General features: G+C 44.1%; 2 protein-coding genes across 2 annotated transcripts; both read left to right on the forward strand.

Moving 5' to 3' along the window:
- The first annotated feature begins 41 nt into the window (after positions 1-41).
- Positions 42-8474, forward strand: JMJD7 (jumonji domain containing 7). The gene is made up of 8 exons (XM_068400046.1): positions 42-129; positions 854-1007; positions 1971-2224; positions 3042-3098; positions 3495-3590; positions 5368-5444; positions 6559-6718; positions 8386-8474. Exons 1-8 carry the CDS (start codon positions 63-65, stop codon positions 8472-8474), a joined length of 954 nt encoding a protein of 317 aa, XP_068256147.1. The 5' UTR covers positions 42-62.
- A 1761-nt stretch (positions 8475-10235) lies between these two features.
- Positions 10236-14991, forward strand: LOC137663142 (acyl-coenzyme A thioesterase 1-like). The gene is made up of 3 exons (XM_068400045.1): positions 10236-10698; positions 12031-12233; positions 13724-14991. Exons 1-3 carry the CDS (start codon positions 10245-10247, stop codon positions 14324-14326), a joined length of 1260 nt encoding a protein of 419 aa, XP_068256146.1. The 5' UTR covers positions 10236-10244; the 3' UTR covers positions 14327-14991.
- Positions 14992-15963: the final 972 nt, after the last annotated feature.

Below are 15963 nucleotides of genomic sequence, written 5' to 3' on the forward strand. Positions count from 1 at the left end.
CCCCGCCTGGGGCCTGGCTGCTGGGCTGTGTAGGCGGCGCCGTGCCGGGCAGCGGCGCGGGCATGGCGGAGGGCGCGGAGCTGCGGGCAGTCCGGGGCTGCCTGGCCGCCTTCCCGCGGGAGGCCCGCGGTGAGCACTGGGCCGGAGGCGCGGCCGAGCGGGGAGAGGGGCCGGGGGGGCGGCCCGGCGGGAAAGGGGTGGGAGGCCGCGGGGGCGGCCCCGCCTGCACCGGCCGTGCGCGAGCGGCGGGCGCTGGGGCCGGGCCGGGCCGGGCCCCGCCGCCTGCCCGGCGCTCTCCGGGGGCCCCAGCCCGACTTGTGGGAAGAAAAACTCGGTCTTGGGCCGCCGCAGGTGGCACCTGCGTGGGTTGACCTGGAGCATCCCAGCTCCCACTCTACTTTCAGCTAAACGTTTCCAAGGTGAAGCAGCAGCAAAAAGGCCGCTGCAAAAAGGAAACGAAAGTCGAGAAAATGGCCCTTTTAAGTTATTTTCCTGTGTATAAAATAGCAAAACAAAGCATTATTCCAGCTTCCAAAAATCTTCCTGTGATATTATCTTTGTATCAGAGGTGCACCTCCTGTCATGTCTGTCCTTCGTGCCCACTCTCCTGCGGGCCCACGGCGTGGGATGTGCTGTGGCTGACAGCAGCAGAGCGATGGCCTGAGGTATCCATCTGCCACTGAAACCTCCCTAACAGCCTCTGGGCTTTAACAGAGTGATTTCTGGAGCCGGGGGGACACCACTTGCTTTCAGCTGAGCGCCTGTGGTGTGGGGTTTGAAGCCAGTAATTGTGCTAGCAGAGGGAGCTTCTCTCAGGACACCGAGTAAAACTGTTTCTCATTTTCCTGGGCAGAGCTGGTGTGGACGGACTCCGTACCCTATCTTGATAGGCCTCCGTCCCCGCTGGAGTTTTATCGAGAATGGGTGAGTCCAAACAAACCTTGTGTAATTCAGAATGCCATCAGCCACTGGCCGGCGCTGAAGAAATGGACCTTAGCGTACCTCAGGTATGAACAAGCTTTGGAGCACGACTGGTGGTCAGTTTCGGTTGACCTCAGTGAAAGGCCTTTGGTTAATCTTTGTTTTTATCCTTCAGATTAGCTCAGATTGCTCTATGCTTCTGTATGAAGGTGTTCAGTCTTGCCAAACTCATGTGCAAATTTCTTCCCGCAAACAGACTGTCCTGACCAGTTGCTACGTGGTGTGAAGGGTGGGTGGTGACTGTGTGCAGCCGGCAGACTCAGGCATCAATGCCCAGTCGGACCCCTGTGCTCTGGCCAGTGCTCCACCCTGTAGCCTCCCAGTTGGAGTGGGGCTGTAGCACTGTAAGAACAGACTGACTTGTTTGCGACTGAGTACACCTTGATTTTTTAAAAAAACCCAAACGATGAGTGTTTTAACAATGACCATTTTTTAAAAAAAAAGTTCTTTTTTTGAGAAGGGATTTCTGGTTAGACCTAAAATCTATGGGTTTGAAATTATATTTCTCATGGAAATACAGGCTGTTAGCCTCACGATGTGTGTGTCTGTCAGTCTCTGTCCACCCTTTCTCCCTCCTCTATTGCTTTTGATCATGTGGCCACCCAGATTTGGCTGGGTTACGTGGTCCCCAGAAGATCAAGCTTTGCCATGATTCTAGATCTAGAATGGACTAGGTGACCTTTAAAGGTCCCTTCCAACCCAAACTATTCTATGATTCTGTGAAAAGTAGTGGGTGAAGAGGGCCCTCTGCCTGCGCGGAGGAAAAGGGAGCTCCTTTGTGAACTCACCTGTTAGATACAAGAGAATTTAGAGAGGCGAAAGATGGTATGGTTGCCTTGACCACAGGGAGCAATCGGAGCAGAATGCCAGAGTCCTTAGCCAGGCTTCTTATTTTTGCTGCCCATGAAACACATTGTTTTTAAAGTAACCGGTGCTCAATATATGGGCCAATTGCAGGTCTGGCTATAAACCTTTGATTTATTTTGCAGGGAGGTAGTAGGTGCCAAGGTAGTGAGTGTGGCAGTAACACCAAATGGTTATGCAGATGCAGTGTTTCAGGACCGTTTTGTCATGCCAGAGGAGCGCCAAATACCTTTCATGGACTTTTTGGACATTGTGGAGAAGAAAGTGACCTCTCCCAACATATTCTACGTGCAGAAGCAGTGTTCAAACCTCACTGAAGAGTTCCCTGAACTTGTCTGTGATGTGCAGCCTGACATACCATGGATGAGTGAGGCGCTTGGTAAACCTTCTATTTCTGCTATATTCAGTAAATATTTTGTGTGGAGCTTTAAAACAATCGTACTAGATACATGGTAAACGTTTGTTCGGTTTCAGGATGCCACAGCTCAGTTTGGTTTCATCTTTGTATAAAGTAGAAGTGGTAAAATACTTAATAATAGAGTAATCCAAGTTTTTGGTTGGGGTTACTCCAGGATCAGTATCTCAGTTGTGTATTGGGACCATCACGACGGAAACAATGTGGTGATAGTGCTGTATGACACTTCTTTTCATATGGTGGCTTTTCTCTGATTGAGAGTCACGTTTCGACTTGGATTCATGCTGTTGCTACCAAATGTAACATAACAAACAAGGGAAACCAGAAATAGCCCCCACCCCCTTTGGTGAAATGACAGATGTTTGTTTCTAGTTAAACACTGTTCTATTTCAGTTGGTTTCTATTTTATGACATCTTTCCTTAAAATGTTAATGAAAATGATTTACTGTGATCTCACCTTTTTGCAACTGTACGTAGAAGTGCTGCAGTTTCTCTGTGAGCTAAGTCTTAGGGATTCAGAATGTGGAAACAAACGGTTGTAACCATCGATTTGGGGATGGATAATAGTACACCATGAAGTCTGATCAGCACTACAGTGACTTGGAGTGTAGGAGGAGGTTGCTGTTGCTCACAGAGTGTTATTTGCAATGAAACCTGTCATAGTTGTGAAGGAAGTTAAAGGACAGTATTTGGCAGAAATTGGCAGAAAGTTATTTGAAATGCTTTTAAACATGACACTTTGAATTCTTTTTTTTGTGGCCAACGTTCCCTAACCATACAGGGAAGAAGCCTGATGCTGTGAATTTCTGGCTTGGGGAGTCAGCTGCTGTGACATCTTGTACGTATTGCATGGCTCTGTAAGTCTTCTGTGTGCTTTCAGCACGGGTTTCAGCAGGCTTGTTTTGAGTGAGTGGCTCTGTATTTTCTCTGACAAGGCGGTTCTGCTTTAGCATGCTTTTTTGCATTCTTTCTCCTGCACTTCTCCAGCCTCTGGCTGCTGTGTCTCTGGGTGCATCTACCTGCATTGTGTCAGGCAAGGCACTGACAATTTGCTTCGTGGAATACATTTGCTACAATGTTATATTGTTACTTTCCGCTCTCAGTGGCCGCAAGAGGAGGAAGCAGCCTGATAATAAGAGGACAAGCTGACACTTCCAGTTTACTATAGTTTCTGATGCAGAGAAGGAAATAACATTGATTTTTCTCTCCACATCTCTCTTTTTCTCAATCCTAGTACATAAAGATCATTATGAGAACTTGTACTGTGTGATATCTGGAGAGAAACACTTTCTACTGCATCCACCGAGTGACCGTCCCTTCATCCCATATGGTACATAGTTTACTATGCCGTATGTCTGGAGGTTGGAAGGAGGAGAGACTAAAATATTGAAAGATATGAAAAAGGAAGCAGGATAACATTTTGACGTTTATGCAGTGTTACACTCTCCAGTGTGTACAGAAATCTCTTCTATTTCGTGCTGCAGGTCATTTGTAATACAAATGTTATTCTGAGGTCAGGTTTTCCAGTCCTGTCAAGTAATAGGTTTATGGCAGTCTCTTCAGCTTTAGAATATTTAAATTATTGAATTATCTTGTCAGTATTGTAGCATGTCATCTTTGATGTTTAACAGGTTTGGATCCTGTCTGCTCATTCTTTTCTCTAGGAAAAAAGCCAGGAAGCTGAAAAATATGTTGTAATTTAATGAAATATTCAAGTTACTAACTGAATCTCGTAAAGCTGGAGAAATGAAAAAAGAGATTCTTATGGCAGCATTACTTTGCATTGCCTGCTTTCTGTGTCTTTATGTTGCTTTCCTGTGTGCACAGTAATAGTTTGTTATGTTGCAGTGTCATCTAGAAGATGGACAGCTTTATGCCTCATAAAATAAGACTTTATTTTCCCATTCCTTGACTTTCAAACCTTCAGATTAAATGAATGCAGAGTGCTATAGGACACTAATATAATTTTACCTAAATATGTGCACTGCTACAGTATTTTATTTATACTGGTTTTATTTTGTTTACAACCTTGAAATCATAGAATCAGAATGGTTTGTTTTGGAAGGGACCTTTAAGATCATCTAGTCCATCCCCCCTGCCATTCACTATATCAGGTTGCTCAAAGCCCCAGCCAGCCTGGCCTTGAATGCTTCCAGGGAGGGGGCATCCACAACTTCTCTGGGCAACCTGTTCCAGTGTCTCGCCACCGTCACAGTAAAGAATTTCTTCCTAATATCTAATCTATATCTACCCTCTCTCAGTTTGAAACTGCCCTTTGTGCTGTCACTACAGGCCTTGGTAAAAAGTCTTTCTCTGTCTTTCTTATAAGCCCCCTTTATATACTGAAAGGCTGCAATAAGGTTTCCCCAGAGCCTTCTCTTCTCCAGCCTTTCTTCATAGGAGAGGTGGTGTCATATGTATGTGAATGTATGAAATAGATGTATGTCATATGAGTCATACATTCTAAAACAAGTTACTGTTAAAGCATGGAACAGAGATAATGCTGCCATTTTATAGTGTGTAGTAAAAAGATGACTCCATCTTTTTGAACATCAGGTTAATGGAGAGAAACTCTCAAGAGAGGACTTAGAAAACCCCATGTGCTGAAGCAATGAAAGAAAAGCAACCTGCAGTATCTGAAGCAGTTGGTGAGCCCTATCGGATAAAACTAGAAGTGAAAGGCTGGCCACAAGTCATTAATAACTCTTCTGAGTGCTGTCTTACTAGACTGACCTAAGAGGAAAAGGCAGAATATAGAACAGTGTATAAGTCAGGGATGCCTTTGTGACTTCTGAAAGGGAAACAAGACAGTTACTGGAACAAAATAAGACCAGGAGTAAAATGGGTTTTGAGGAGAATAATTCCTGTGAAGAAAGAAGGTTGGAATTCCAAACAGGAAGACAGTTCAGTATTCAGACTGACTTAAAAAAAAATTAAGAAACTGGATAAAAACTGAAATGGACAAAGGGAAGGACAGTGAGGACAGTAAGATGAAAATGATTTTGTCTTAATTTTTCTTTTATTTGGTGAAAGTGTGACATGCCCTGCCATTAGTTTCTCTGAGTACTACACTGAGTTGTGCCATTTGATTCTTTCTGTGCTTCCAGAGCTCTATCAGCCAGCAACCTACCAGGTATCAGAAGATGGCTCATTTGAAATTGTGGATGAGAAGAGTGCAGATAAGGTAAAAAGTATATGAAGAACATGATCAGTACAGTAAAGATAGTTTTGGGCACTGCTGAGCCCTCAAATTGAGCATATTGATTGATATTTAGAAATCCTTCTTTATTGGAAAGGGAATGCCCAGATCTTTCACTTGTATTTTACTGTTGGCAAAGGATACCCAGCTTCCAGAAAAGATTTTTACTGCACACCTGAAACCATTGATATCATAAACTGTCTTCTGTGCACCACACTTAAATAGATCCAGTAAAGGACTTCTAAATGATTCAAAAATAAAGGAATTTATTTCATTAAGACTGAAGTAGACTCCTCTGCATTCACTTTCTTTTGTCCCTCTACTCAGGGCTGGATTTTGCTCTACAGCAGTATCACCCAGTGCAATAAAACATATCTGTCTCAATGAATAAATTATGTTTTCTTAGTAGTAGCAATATTTATTTGATTAAAATGTATAGATCTGGAGGCACTTTACAAAAACTCAGTAGCCTTTTGTATCTAATCTCTCTCCTTTTGCCTCTGCAATGTGTGACCACTGCTACAGCTGAACTTGAGCTGGGGCTTTTTCTCTGTTTCCAGAGTGGTGCTCATGGAACCTCACAGGAGCATTTCTGTAATGCAGTAAGGTGGGGTGCTGAGGACCCCACCTTATAACGCTGTAGGACATAGAAGAAATGAATGTAGGCAAGAGGGATTTCCCAGCAGGAGTGGGGGGGTTAGCTCCTGGGAATAAAATTAGACCAGAGAACTTTAGAAGAAGAAAGGAATTTCTAAAAAGAGTGATGCAGATAAAATGCTCAAGCACTTAATGTAGAAGGAACAAGTGACTTAAGGGGCTGGAGGTGTTTTGAAAGTATGCCACGAGACTGAAATTTCATGGCTGACATTTAGCACCTTTTCTCTAATCAGAAATGCTTCACTGAATGAGGCAAATTCTTGCATCCTCGACCTATTCCCAGTTGAATGTGGAGAAGTTGAATGTGATAGCTGTACGTGTTTTGTTAGGCAATATACATGTTTTGTAACCTAGTAAGTTTGGTTATCAGTTGTTTTTTCTGGAAGCTTGCTGGAATTTTTTGCCAGAGTCAGTACCATGTACATATTTTTTTTGCTTTTAGGTGCCCTGGATCCCCCTGGACCCATTGAACCCGAATTTGGAACAGTATCCAGAGTATGCTCAGGCAAAACCTTTGCAGTGTACAGTGAAAGCTGGTGAGATGTTATACCTGCCTTCTCTCTGGTTCCATCATGTTCAGCAATCACATGGCTGTATAGCAGGTAAAATGCACAGTATTTCTAGATATGTTTTTGAGCTGTGGTGGGTGTGCAGCTAGATAATCCCACAGCAAAGCATAACTGGGGCCAAAGGTCCCTTTAAGATCATCTACCTCCCCTCATGAGGAAATAGCACTCTCGACAGATGCCATGGGGCTACCTCCTTGCAGTGTCTTTTGCTTATAATTCATAGCATTGTTGCCAAGTGCTAGGGATACAGCAGAAGAAGAACTCTTTCTAGTTGTCAAGCCTGGAGAAGGATAGCAAATTCAGTGATCATGATCCAGTTTCTGTTTATAACATGGAGGCAGTTTGTCTGCCTAGCTTGCTAACTGCAAATTGGTCATCTACGTACCTTTCACAAAGAAACTGCATGTTGTGTGTGCCGTTACCACATGAGCAAAAAAGGATCTGGGGGAAGAAAAGGAAACCACAAAGTGTATGAGTTTTAAACATGGATGTAGGCACAACATGGAAGATACTCTGTTGTCACATGAGCTGGAATCTGCTCTGACCTGGTCTCCTACCTTGCTAATAAGCCTGTGCTTGTGTTACTCTTCCCCTGCGCTTATCAAAAGTCTTGTCATCTCTTTCTTTGTAGGATATATCATCATCTTTCTCTATCTTTTTTTTTTCATTCCTTCCCAAAGAGAGTTCCTGAATTTCAAGTGTTGCTCATTCGGTGCAGGTGGATGGGTGGGGGTGATGCAAAGTATTATCATTATATCCTGTAAGTTTTGCAAGGTTTGAGGAAGAGTTTTTTACTGTCCTTTACCTGGAATAATCCTGTTTGCCTGGGAAGAGTAAATACAGTGTTTTGAATAACATAACATCAGTATCTGTGCAATGCTGAAAATATTGCAAGCCCTTTTTTTCCAGTATTTGCGATATTGTGATAAAAAGACAAACTAGCAGTAAAGCAGTATTTCTGATTCTCTTTTCCCAGTACTGCTGCGTCAGTCCTTAAAGATTTTTTAGAAAAAGCAGAGTTGTTTCCAGTTGCAAGCCCTCAGCCACTCTCTTTTTCTCTGTTTAGCAGAAATGCTAAAGAGTTGATGAGTTTATTTGGTCTTTAGTCGGTTAACTGCACTACAGTCTGTATACACTTGAAAAATCTATATTCTCTGTGTCTGGTCCAGTGAATGTCTGAAGCTAGAGTATGTCCTCCTCCAAGAACCATTGGTACAATATTATACTTCTTGGCTTATTTTTTCTAGGAGACGTACACCAAAATTAAAATGAGAAGCAGAATTAAAGCACTGTCTAATTGATGACCATTGTGAAGTAGTGGTGAACTTGCCATCCTTTACACACTCAGAGGAAGAGAGGTTCCTATCCAGATATTAAACTTTGCAGTATATTTGGTATTTTTGGTCTAAATAAAAGCATACATTTTCTGTTCCTAAACATTTTGCCCGCTTCTACTCTAAGAAATCCCCAGTATAGTGTCTGAAGAGTTGGTTTGGGTTAAGACAGAGTTGCATTGACAGCATGATTAAAGAACTCTAATGTTTGCTTATGTTATTTTTGGCTGTAGTCAAAGATCTGCTCATTTCAAAGTTCAGTGAGTAGGAAGAAAAAGCTGAACTGTGTAAAACAGTCTATGAACACGTTTGTAAATCATTACATTCTAGCCTTAGAAATGTTTTTACTTTTTCTTGTCTCCTCAGTGAATTATTGGTATGACATGGAATATGACCTTAAGTACAGCTATTATCAACTACTGGATTGTCTCACAAAAGCCATGGAAGTGTTATAGCAGCGGTGGGAGACTCGAGCTTGTGATCTCTTTCTGATGTGATACAATCATCAGCATCTGTGACTGCAGTACAAACATGATTCAAGTGAAAAGAACTGAACATTAAATTATCCTCAACAATGTCTGTCAAACAGATCATGGTTATTTGGCTTGATTTCAGACTCCAGATCAATTGACCAGGTTTTTTGGCTTTTAAGTAGAAGGTTTGATAATAGCATTTTTAGGTCTTTGCATGTTGCCTCCGTGATGGTGAGCAAAATAAAATTTGAAGGGAGGCAATCCAGGTTTCAGAAATCCTGAAAGAGATGCCGTGACTGTTTGTTCAGACCTACGGATTGTTTTCATAACAACCCAGGCGGACAAGGAAGAATCTGTTCTGCCACCCACCTGTGCATCAGGCTGCATCAGTCCAATACATGCATTCCGCATAAGACAAAAGTTCTGTCCAGTTGTAATTCACTAAGTTCAGTGGCTGTGGTCTTTCGATGGTAAGAAATTACAACTTCACCAATAAAAGGTCAGTTTAAAAGCTTATTTCTGTACTAATTTCTTACTTTTTTTTTCAGATGATATGGTGGGTGGAGGACATCTAGGAGGACATGCAAAAGTCAATGCTGGCTATTTTCCATGTTAAGCTACATGTTTTTATTGCTGGTTTTTATTTCTTTCCGCTGTTGTATTTAAATGTAGCTGCATTCTCTTACATCCTGAGTGGTGATTTTAGAGTTGCTTTGCCAGATCTACAGTCAATCTGCATATCACCTGTGGTCTCATGGCATGATGTGTGATTCTGCAGCTTGAAGGCTCATTGATGGGTTCATTCCTTTGCCATTAATTGCTGCCTAACACATGGTCAGGTGAGTCATGTGAACCAGGAGCCTATTTCTGCAGCCTTAATCCTCATTTGTATTTCCACAGAACGAGATGAGACTACTCATGTGGCTGAGACCCGCAGAGTAGGACTAGAAGGCTATTAAATACCCAAACATTGCAAAAATGTAGTATTGTTGTTTATGAAAACCAAAAGTTGATGTTTATCATCAAATCTTCAAACAGTTTCTTAGAAACATTAGCAATATGGGGGGAAATTTATTTTCCATGTATTAATTAGGAAAATACAGATACCCTTTAGACAAGATTGATTATTGTGAAGATAAAAGATCATCATCCTTTTACTTTGTCTGTTTCTTTTGTTTTTTAAAGCAACATAGTTAAAGCACAAAGCATCATTTTACCTTGTGGTGCTTGTCCAAAAATTGCTGAAAACTCAAGAGGGATGAAGGGCAGGCTTTGTTCCATGGCTAGATTAAGATTTCACTTTACTTCAGGCTTTCCAGGTTGTTTGTGTTCACTGTGCCTTGGAAAAGGCACCCAGATCAGTTCTGCAGCCAAATTTGGACTGTCCCACAGTCAGGGGGAGAGGTGATTTGAATCTCCCTTTTTGTCACTTTGGGGTTTTTAATTTAGTCTCTCTATAATCAAAAGTAAGACTGCATGCCAGGAACAAATGACAGCTTGTGTCTGTGCAAGCGGATGGTGTTACTGCAGCACCTCTGAGCCAGTGTGTGTGGAGGGAGGGAGGCGTGCTCTGAACTACCTCTCCCAGCAGCCTGTGCTGGCCGGCTGAAGGAAGCAGTCACGGTGGTTCCTCCTGGACTTCGGGCAGAGATTTTAAGCCTGAGAAGCGACAGGCTCCTGACGATCCTGTTTCACGCACCCCGTGTCTCGCCTCAGAAAGGGGCTGCTCTTCTCTCCACCAGCAGAGCTGGGATGGCGGTGCAGGTGACAGTTCTGCCTTCCCTCAAGTGTCTGTTCGATGACCCCGTGCAGATCCGCGTGTCGGGTCTTCGGCCGCAGCAGGCGGTCACCCTCCGAGCCAGCCTGGTGGACGAGAGCGGGGAGCTTTTCCAAGCTCACGCTCACTACAGAGCTGGGAGCAGCGGAGAGCTCGACCTCAGCCGCTCCCCTGCACTGGGAGGCAGCTATTCAGGAGTGGAGCCGATGGGGCTGCTGTGGTCTCTGCAGTCCAAAGCGCCTTATAAGCGGCTGGCAAAGAGGAACGTCCTGACCCCTTTCTGTGTGGACTTCGAAGTGTATGAGGGCCACGGGGACATGAGCCAGTTGCTGGGAAAATGCACCAATGAGCGATGGTTTTTAGGAGAGGGGGTGAAGAGGATTTCGGTCCGAGAAGGTCATCTGAAAGCAACCCTCTTCCTCCCTCCTGGTGAGTTTTAATTCCATTCTGTTTTTCCAGGTGTGACTTACACTACGTATTGTGCCCTGTAGCCCCTGGATGCACTTGGGAACCCAGAGCAAAGCCTCAGCTGGTGGTTCCCTCAGCCTGTGCTTGGTCCAGCTACTTGGATCCTCACAGCAGAGCGGGGAGGAGCAGGCATTGCCCAGGCGGGTCAAGTGCTGAGGCGGGGGGTGCAGGGAGGGCAGCAGTGGTAACATGAGGCATGTCCTGTTTGCTCTAGCTGAGGGGGGTCAAGACCTCTCCTGCAGTGAGAGCTCTGGAGAAAAGTGTGTTTATTTCTTGGCTCTTCTATTTAGCTGACAGGACAAAGAGGCCCCGGTCTTCAGCAGAGCTGTGAGGCATGACAGCTCCAGCTGTGGAGTGAGGAGTGATGAGGTGTGGTGGGAGCACTGGACTCGGGCTGCAGCTAGCCTAGGCTTCTCCAGCAGCTGCCACAGATCTTCCTGCAGGCTCTGGACTTGTGTCTCTGTCCCTCTCTTTGGCTAAGGAAAAGCCAAAGAAAGAAGTCGCTACCTGGTTGAGCAGCTTGACTGCACAGAATACTTAGGAAGATGGGAGACAAATGAGAAAAGCAAGGTGTTTAATTAGACAGGCGTCACATTCCACAGCTCCATATGGAGACAGTAGGGAGACTGGAGCCTGTGTAAAGCTGCCCTGAGCCCTGAACTGTTTTTGTTCCTTGAGCAGTACTTAAACGTGAATGTCTTGCTCTGTAATGAATAAAAAGTCCCCTGCAGCTGCTGCGACACCAAATCTTGTAAGGGAAGTCTGGCTATAAGAATGGATAGAGCAGCAGCAGGAAAGGAAGAACCTGTGGCTGCAGGAGGAGAACTGAGAAGCCCAGGGGTAATTACCCAGATCAGACTCAAGCCTGAATTGGCGGTCAGTGCTGGCATTTGTAGGTGCATTTCATAACTCAAGTATTCCCTCCCTGGAAAACTTGCTAGCATAGTTCCTAAAGAAACACAGCTCATGCAGCACTACTGTTTGTTTATCCATCCCCAATGGCCTGAGACCATCTAGGCCAATTTCAGCTGAAATTCATGGTGCAAGAAGGATGCCCAACATATGAACTTCCTATAGTGAGTTCCTAAGAGAGAAATATCCAAATTAGTGTCCTTACAGTGATTGTATGTATGCATGAGAATGAGAACCTCCATGGAAAGCTTCAGAGGATGCTTTCCTTTTGATATCTACTGTCCTGATGTGTGGTGAGGGGGCACTACTGAAAGGACAACTGTGGAAACTTTTCTCTTTGAGTATATGTATATATATACACACACACCCCTTTCATTGCAGGACCTGGTCCATTCCCTGGACTTATCGATTTGTATGGATCTGGAGGAGGTCTTGTTGAATACAGAGCAAGTCTTCTGGCTAGCAGAGGCTTCGTGACTCTGGCTCTTGCTTACATGGCCTTTGAAGATCTCCCTGCTATGCCAGAGATTCTTGAACTGGGCTATTTTGAGGAAGCTGTAAACTTTTTGCGGAAGCAGCAGCAGGTAAGAAACAAATTATGGTGCTCATCCTGTTGGAAACTACTTTCCAATTTTCTCATGTGAAATGCTATATGTCACTGAATGCAACTAAGTTTCTGAAATGTTACAAGGTGACAGCATTGTCTGAAAGCATGGTCTGAGAGGTGGAAAAGCACGTGCCTCAACTGCAATTTTGCAAGTAGTTGGACAGATGGTTTTGCAGAGCATCTTATAACAGTCCATAGAATATTGTGCAAACCAGCATTTCTGTAAGATTAAGTCAAATCAGTTCCTGGACTAGATGCACAGAACTGCTTAATTTTTTTCCCTACTTTTGCATCTTTCAAGATTTTAGAAGGGAAAAAAAATCCATTGACTTTTTCTACTCTTCCTGAAATGTTACAGGCTTTTGATTCCGAGTAAGTTTCACAAAACAGTAATAAAACACTTTAACAACAGAATCCCTTACAGTTGTAGCACTAGAGAGTGTGCCATGTCTTAAGAAGCTGGGGCTGTATTTGAACAAGCATGTGGGATGAGAAGGACAGTTTATAGCAATATATGATCATACTTAAACCAAAAGAGACAAAGAGAAATCAAGTAGTATTTAAGCTTTGAATGGAATGCTACTTGATGAGGTATTCATTTCACAAAGTTATTTTGTGAAGCACGTGGACACCAGGAATGTAGCTAGTGTGAGAGAAGAATTCAGCCTTGCTTTTTCGTCTTGTTCATCATGGAGCTCTGAAACTTCCAGAGTATCTTACAAGACACACATTGCAAAATTAATTTGGTGTGAAGAGCCTTCACTATAAGTTGATTTAAACTGTTGTTGGGCTTACTCAGCCTCAGGTGTAATGAACCTTATGTGCTCAAAAAAACCCCAGAAGAATCATCTAATCATTTTGGTTGGAAAAGACCTTTGAGATCATCTAGTCCAACTGTTAACCTAACACTGCCAAGTCCACCACTAAACCATGTCCCTAAGCACCACATCTCCACGTCTTTTAAGTACTTTCAGGGATGGTGACTTAACCACTTCCCTGGGTAGCCTATGCTTGACAAGGTAACAGGTCAGCTGTAGGAGAGTATTAAAAAACAATGGCATGAAAGAAAATCAATGCAAGTAAACCCATGAAAAAGTGGTTTTCCAAAGGGGACCTGAGGAGAGAAGATGAGGGGGTTTGGAGGCAGGAGCAGTAAAAGATACAATACTGAGAGCAAGTATCTAGCCTGGATGTGGAGGGAACAAAGAGGCTTTGTCTGTAGAGGTCATCAGGAAGAAAAATTTACAGGAGGAGAAATGTTGAGGAGCTGTAGAATTCATAGTCACTCTTGTGGAGACTCAGCAAAGGGATAGATATGGGAGTGATGTAACCTGAACAGAGAGAGGGAAGGGGTGAAATATGGGCAGTCTTGGTTGGATGAGGAGTGGGGAAGCAGAACTGGAGATGTTATGTCAGCCCGGGAAATGAGGAGTCGTTGATAATCATTGCTTCATAACTGTGTTTCAGGTAAAAGATACCGGGATTGGCGTTTTGGGCTTGTCTAAAGGAGCTGATCTAGCCCTTTCCATGGCCACGTTTCTACCTGGCATCAAGGCAGCTGTCAGCCTATCTGGAAGTGGTTTTAATTCTTTCATTCCCCTGCGGGGGGATGGCTTCACTGTTCCTCCCCACCCATATGATTTGGGGAGGATGAAGACCAGTGATGAGTCTGGCCTCGTAGATTTTTCAGATGTCCTAGATGATCACACGGACCCAGCGACTTGGGATTGTCGCATTCCAGTGGAGAGGTCCTTGGCCAAGTTCCTCTTCCTGTCCGGACTGGATGACACGAACTGGAAAAGTGACCTCTATTGCCAGGATGCTGTTCAGCGCCTTCAGCAGTATGGACGGGAAGTGGAGTTTTGCTCCTATTCCGGAGCAGGGCACCTCTTGGAGCCACCATACTTGCCTCTGTGCCAGGCTTCGATCCATAAAGTGCTTGGGGTATTTGTGCATTGGGGAGGGCAATGGAGGGAGCATGCCAAAGCCCAAGAAGATGCATGGCACAGGATACAGGCCTTTTTCTGGCAACACTTGATGGACTCGGACATCTCTAAGAGCAAGCTGTAGTGGAAGCTGCTAAAGATGCTGACCAGGGTTGGTATCTCAGCTCTCATTGAATCTTGGAAACTCATTGAAAGTTTCCTGGCCTGCCTTCCTCTAAATCCCACTGTTGCATAGTTGTTTATTTTAATTCCCCAAATAACTTCACATTTTTTAGTTAAATTTTAGTTGTCTTCTGGCCCCAGCTGCACTGTAGATTGGCACCATCTGATCTGCTTGCGTGCTGGAGTCATCTGAGAAAAACCCAGCATTCCATCATGCAGGTTGTGTTTGTACTGAGCTATCTTTGCCCCCAGTCTCCAACCATTTCCTTTCGTAGCAAGGAATACTGTCGTAGGAGGAGTTTTCCATTGAATTTTTTAGTCTTGCACCTTCTACTAATCTAGATATAAAGAGCAATTTCTTGGGACAGCACATCAGTACACCTTTCCTCTTGGTATATAATTTTCTCACATTTCATAGTAAAAAGGTTGGGGCAGTTCCGATCTCAACTAAGTGAAGAGGCACTCTGCTGACTTATTCTGAAGTGCAGTGATAATTTTTTTTTTTCTGGTACCTCAAAAAACAGAAGTAGTGAATCTTAACCAGGTTACACTTGTTGTATCTCCTGCTGACTCCAGAGAAGTTACATGTCAGGGTAAAGTTTCCACTGCACTACTCAATAAATGCACAGTTTACTTGAAATTATCTGAATGAAGCCTTCGACTGTCTTTATGTCTATAAATACATAGGCAGCAATCCTGGAGTAGTCACAAGCTGTCGCTTCGCCTGGCTTAGGAGTTTATATACAGAAGTCCTTACCTCCTATTGGTAAGAGGAGTGGTGGAGTTTGCAGTAGGGGTCTGCACAGTGCTTAAGATGGGGGTGATGTAGATATGCTAAGTACCTGCTTTTGAATGTTGAAAGTCAGTTTATCCCTGTTTTTGGGGAGGAAGAATAAACACTGCTGCTAGTGAATTCCCAGGATCTCTGTGGAGTGGGCTGTCTCTGCGGTCTTGCCGCTATAGCAGACAGCTGTGGGCTCGGTGACGGCTAGGAAATGCCACTCTTCAGAGAGGACTGACCTTGCCTTCTGGGGAGAACGTGCATTATCTCACCCTTTACTGAGGTCCAAACCCGCCAAGGATGACTGTGATCTACCTCGTGCATTTGTGGGATAGTGGCATACAGCAGCTTGCTGGCATTTTCTAGATAGCAAATGGCATCAACTGAGAAAATTTTGCTTCCTGGAGTGGTCAAGGCTCCCATTCTGACCACAGAAGCCAGCAGGAACTGGCGGTCTCTGCCTTCACTGAGGCAGTAAAATCTTGCCTTTGAGAGAGCAGTAATCCCTGGTTTCCAGTTCCTGCTGAGACACAAGCCCTGCAGGAGCCTGGATCCTGCCAAGGGCAGAACCATGCCCTCAGTTTTCTTGCTTCAGGGAGCAATGGTTGCTCAAAATGAGCATGTTGGGCCTCACAGGGCTGTAGAGTCTCTCATGCAATACATCCAATGCAGAGTGTGCCCCTTCAGTTACTTCTGATTTTCCCACCCCAGCCCTTTCTCAAAATGGTAGATGCTGAAGAGATGATTTAAACAAATGGGGCTAAGATCATATTTTTTTCCAAGTTAGTGGCAAAAATTCTACTAATTGCAGATGTAGA

This window comes from Nyctibius grandis, chromosome 4 (genome assembly GCF_013368605.1).
Source record: "Nyctibius grandis isolate bNycGra1 chromosome 4, bNycGra1.pri, whole genome shotgun sequence".
NCBI lineage: Eukaryota > Metazoa > Chordata > Aves > Nyctibiiformes > Nyctibiidae > Nyctibius > Nyctibius grandis.

What these genes read in the sequence shown, in the direction of transcription:
- JMJD7 (XM_068400046.1), top strand. Translation starts at nt 63, where the DNA reads ATGGCGGAGGGCGCGGAGCTGCGGGCAGTCCGGGGCTGCCTGGCCGCC. An exon ending in TGGACCTTAGCGTACCTCAG is followed by an intron (nt 1,008 to 1,970) that starts GTATGAACAAGC and finishes TTTATTTTGCAG; the next exon opens with GGAGGTAGTAGGTGCCAAGG. An exon ending in ATGGATGAGTGAGGCGCTTG is followed by an intron (nt 2,225 to 3,041) that starts GTAAACCTTCTA and finishes CTAACCATACAG; the next exon opens with GGAAGAAGCCTGATGCTGTG.
- LOC137663142 (XM_068400045.1), top strand. Translation starts at nt 10,245, where the DNA reads ATGGCGGTGCAGGTGACAGTTCTGCCTTCCCTCAAGTGTCTGTTCGAT. An exon ending in AACCCTCTTCCTCCCTCCTG is followed by an intron (nt 10,699 to 12,030) that starts GTGAGTTTTAAT and finishes CTTTCATTGCAG; the next exon opens with GACCTGGTCCATTCCCTGGA. An exon ending in TTTTGCGGAAGCAGCAGCAG is followed by an intron (nt 12,234 to 13,723) that starts GTAAGAAACAAA and finishes ACTGTGTTTCAG; the next exon opens with GTAAAAGATACCGGGATTGG.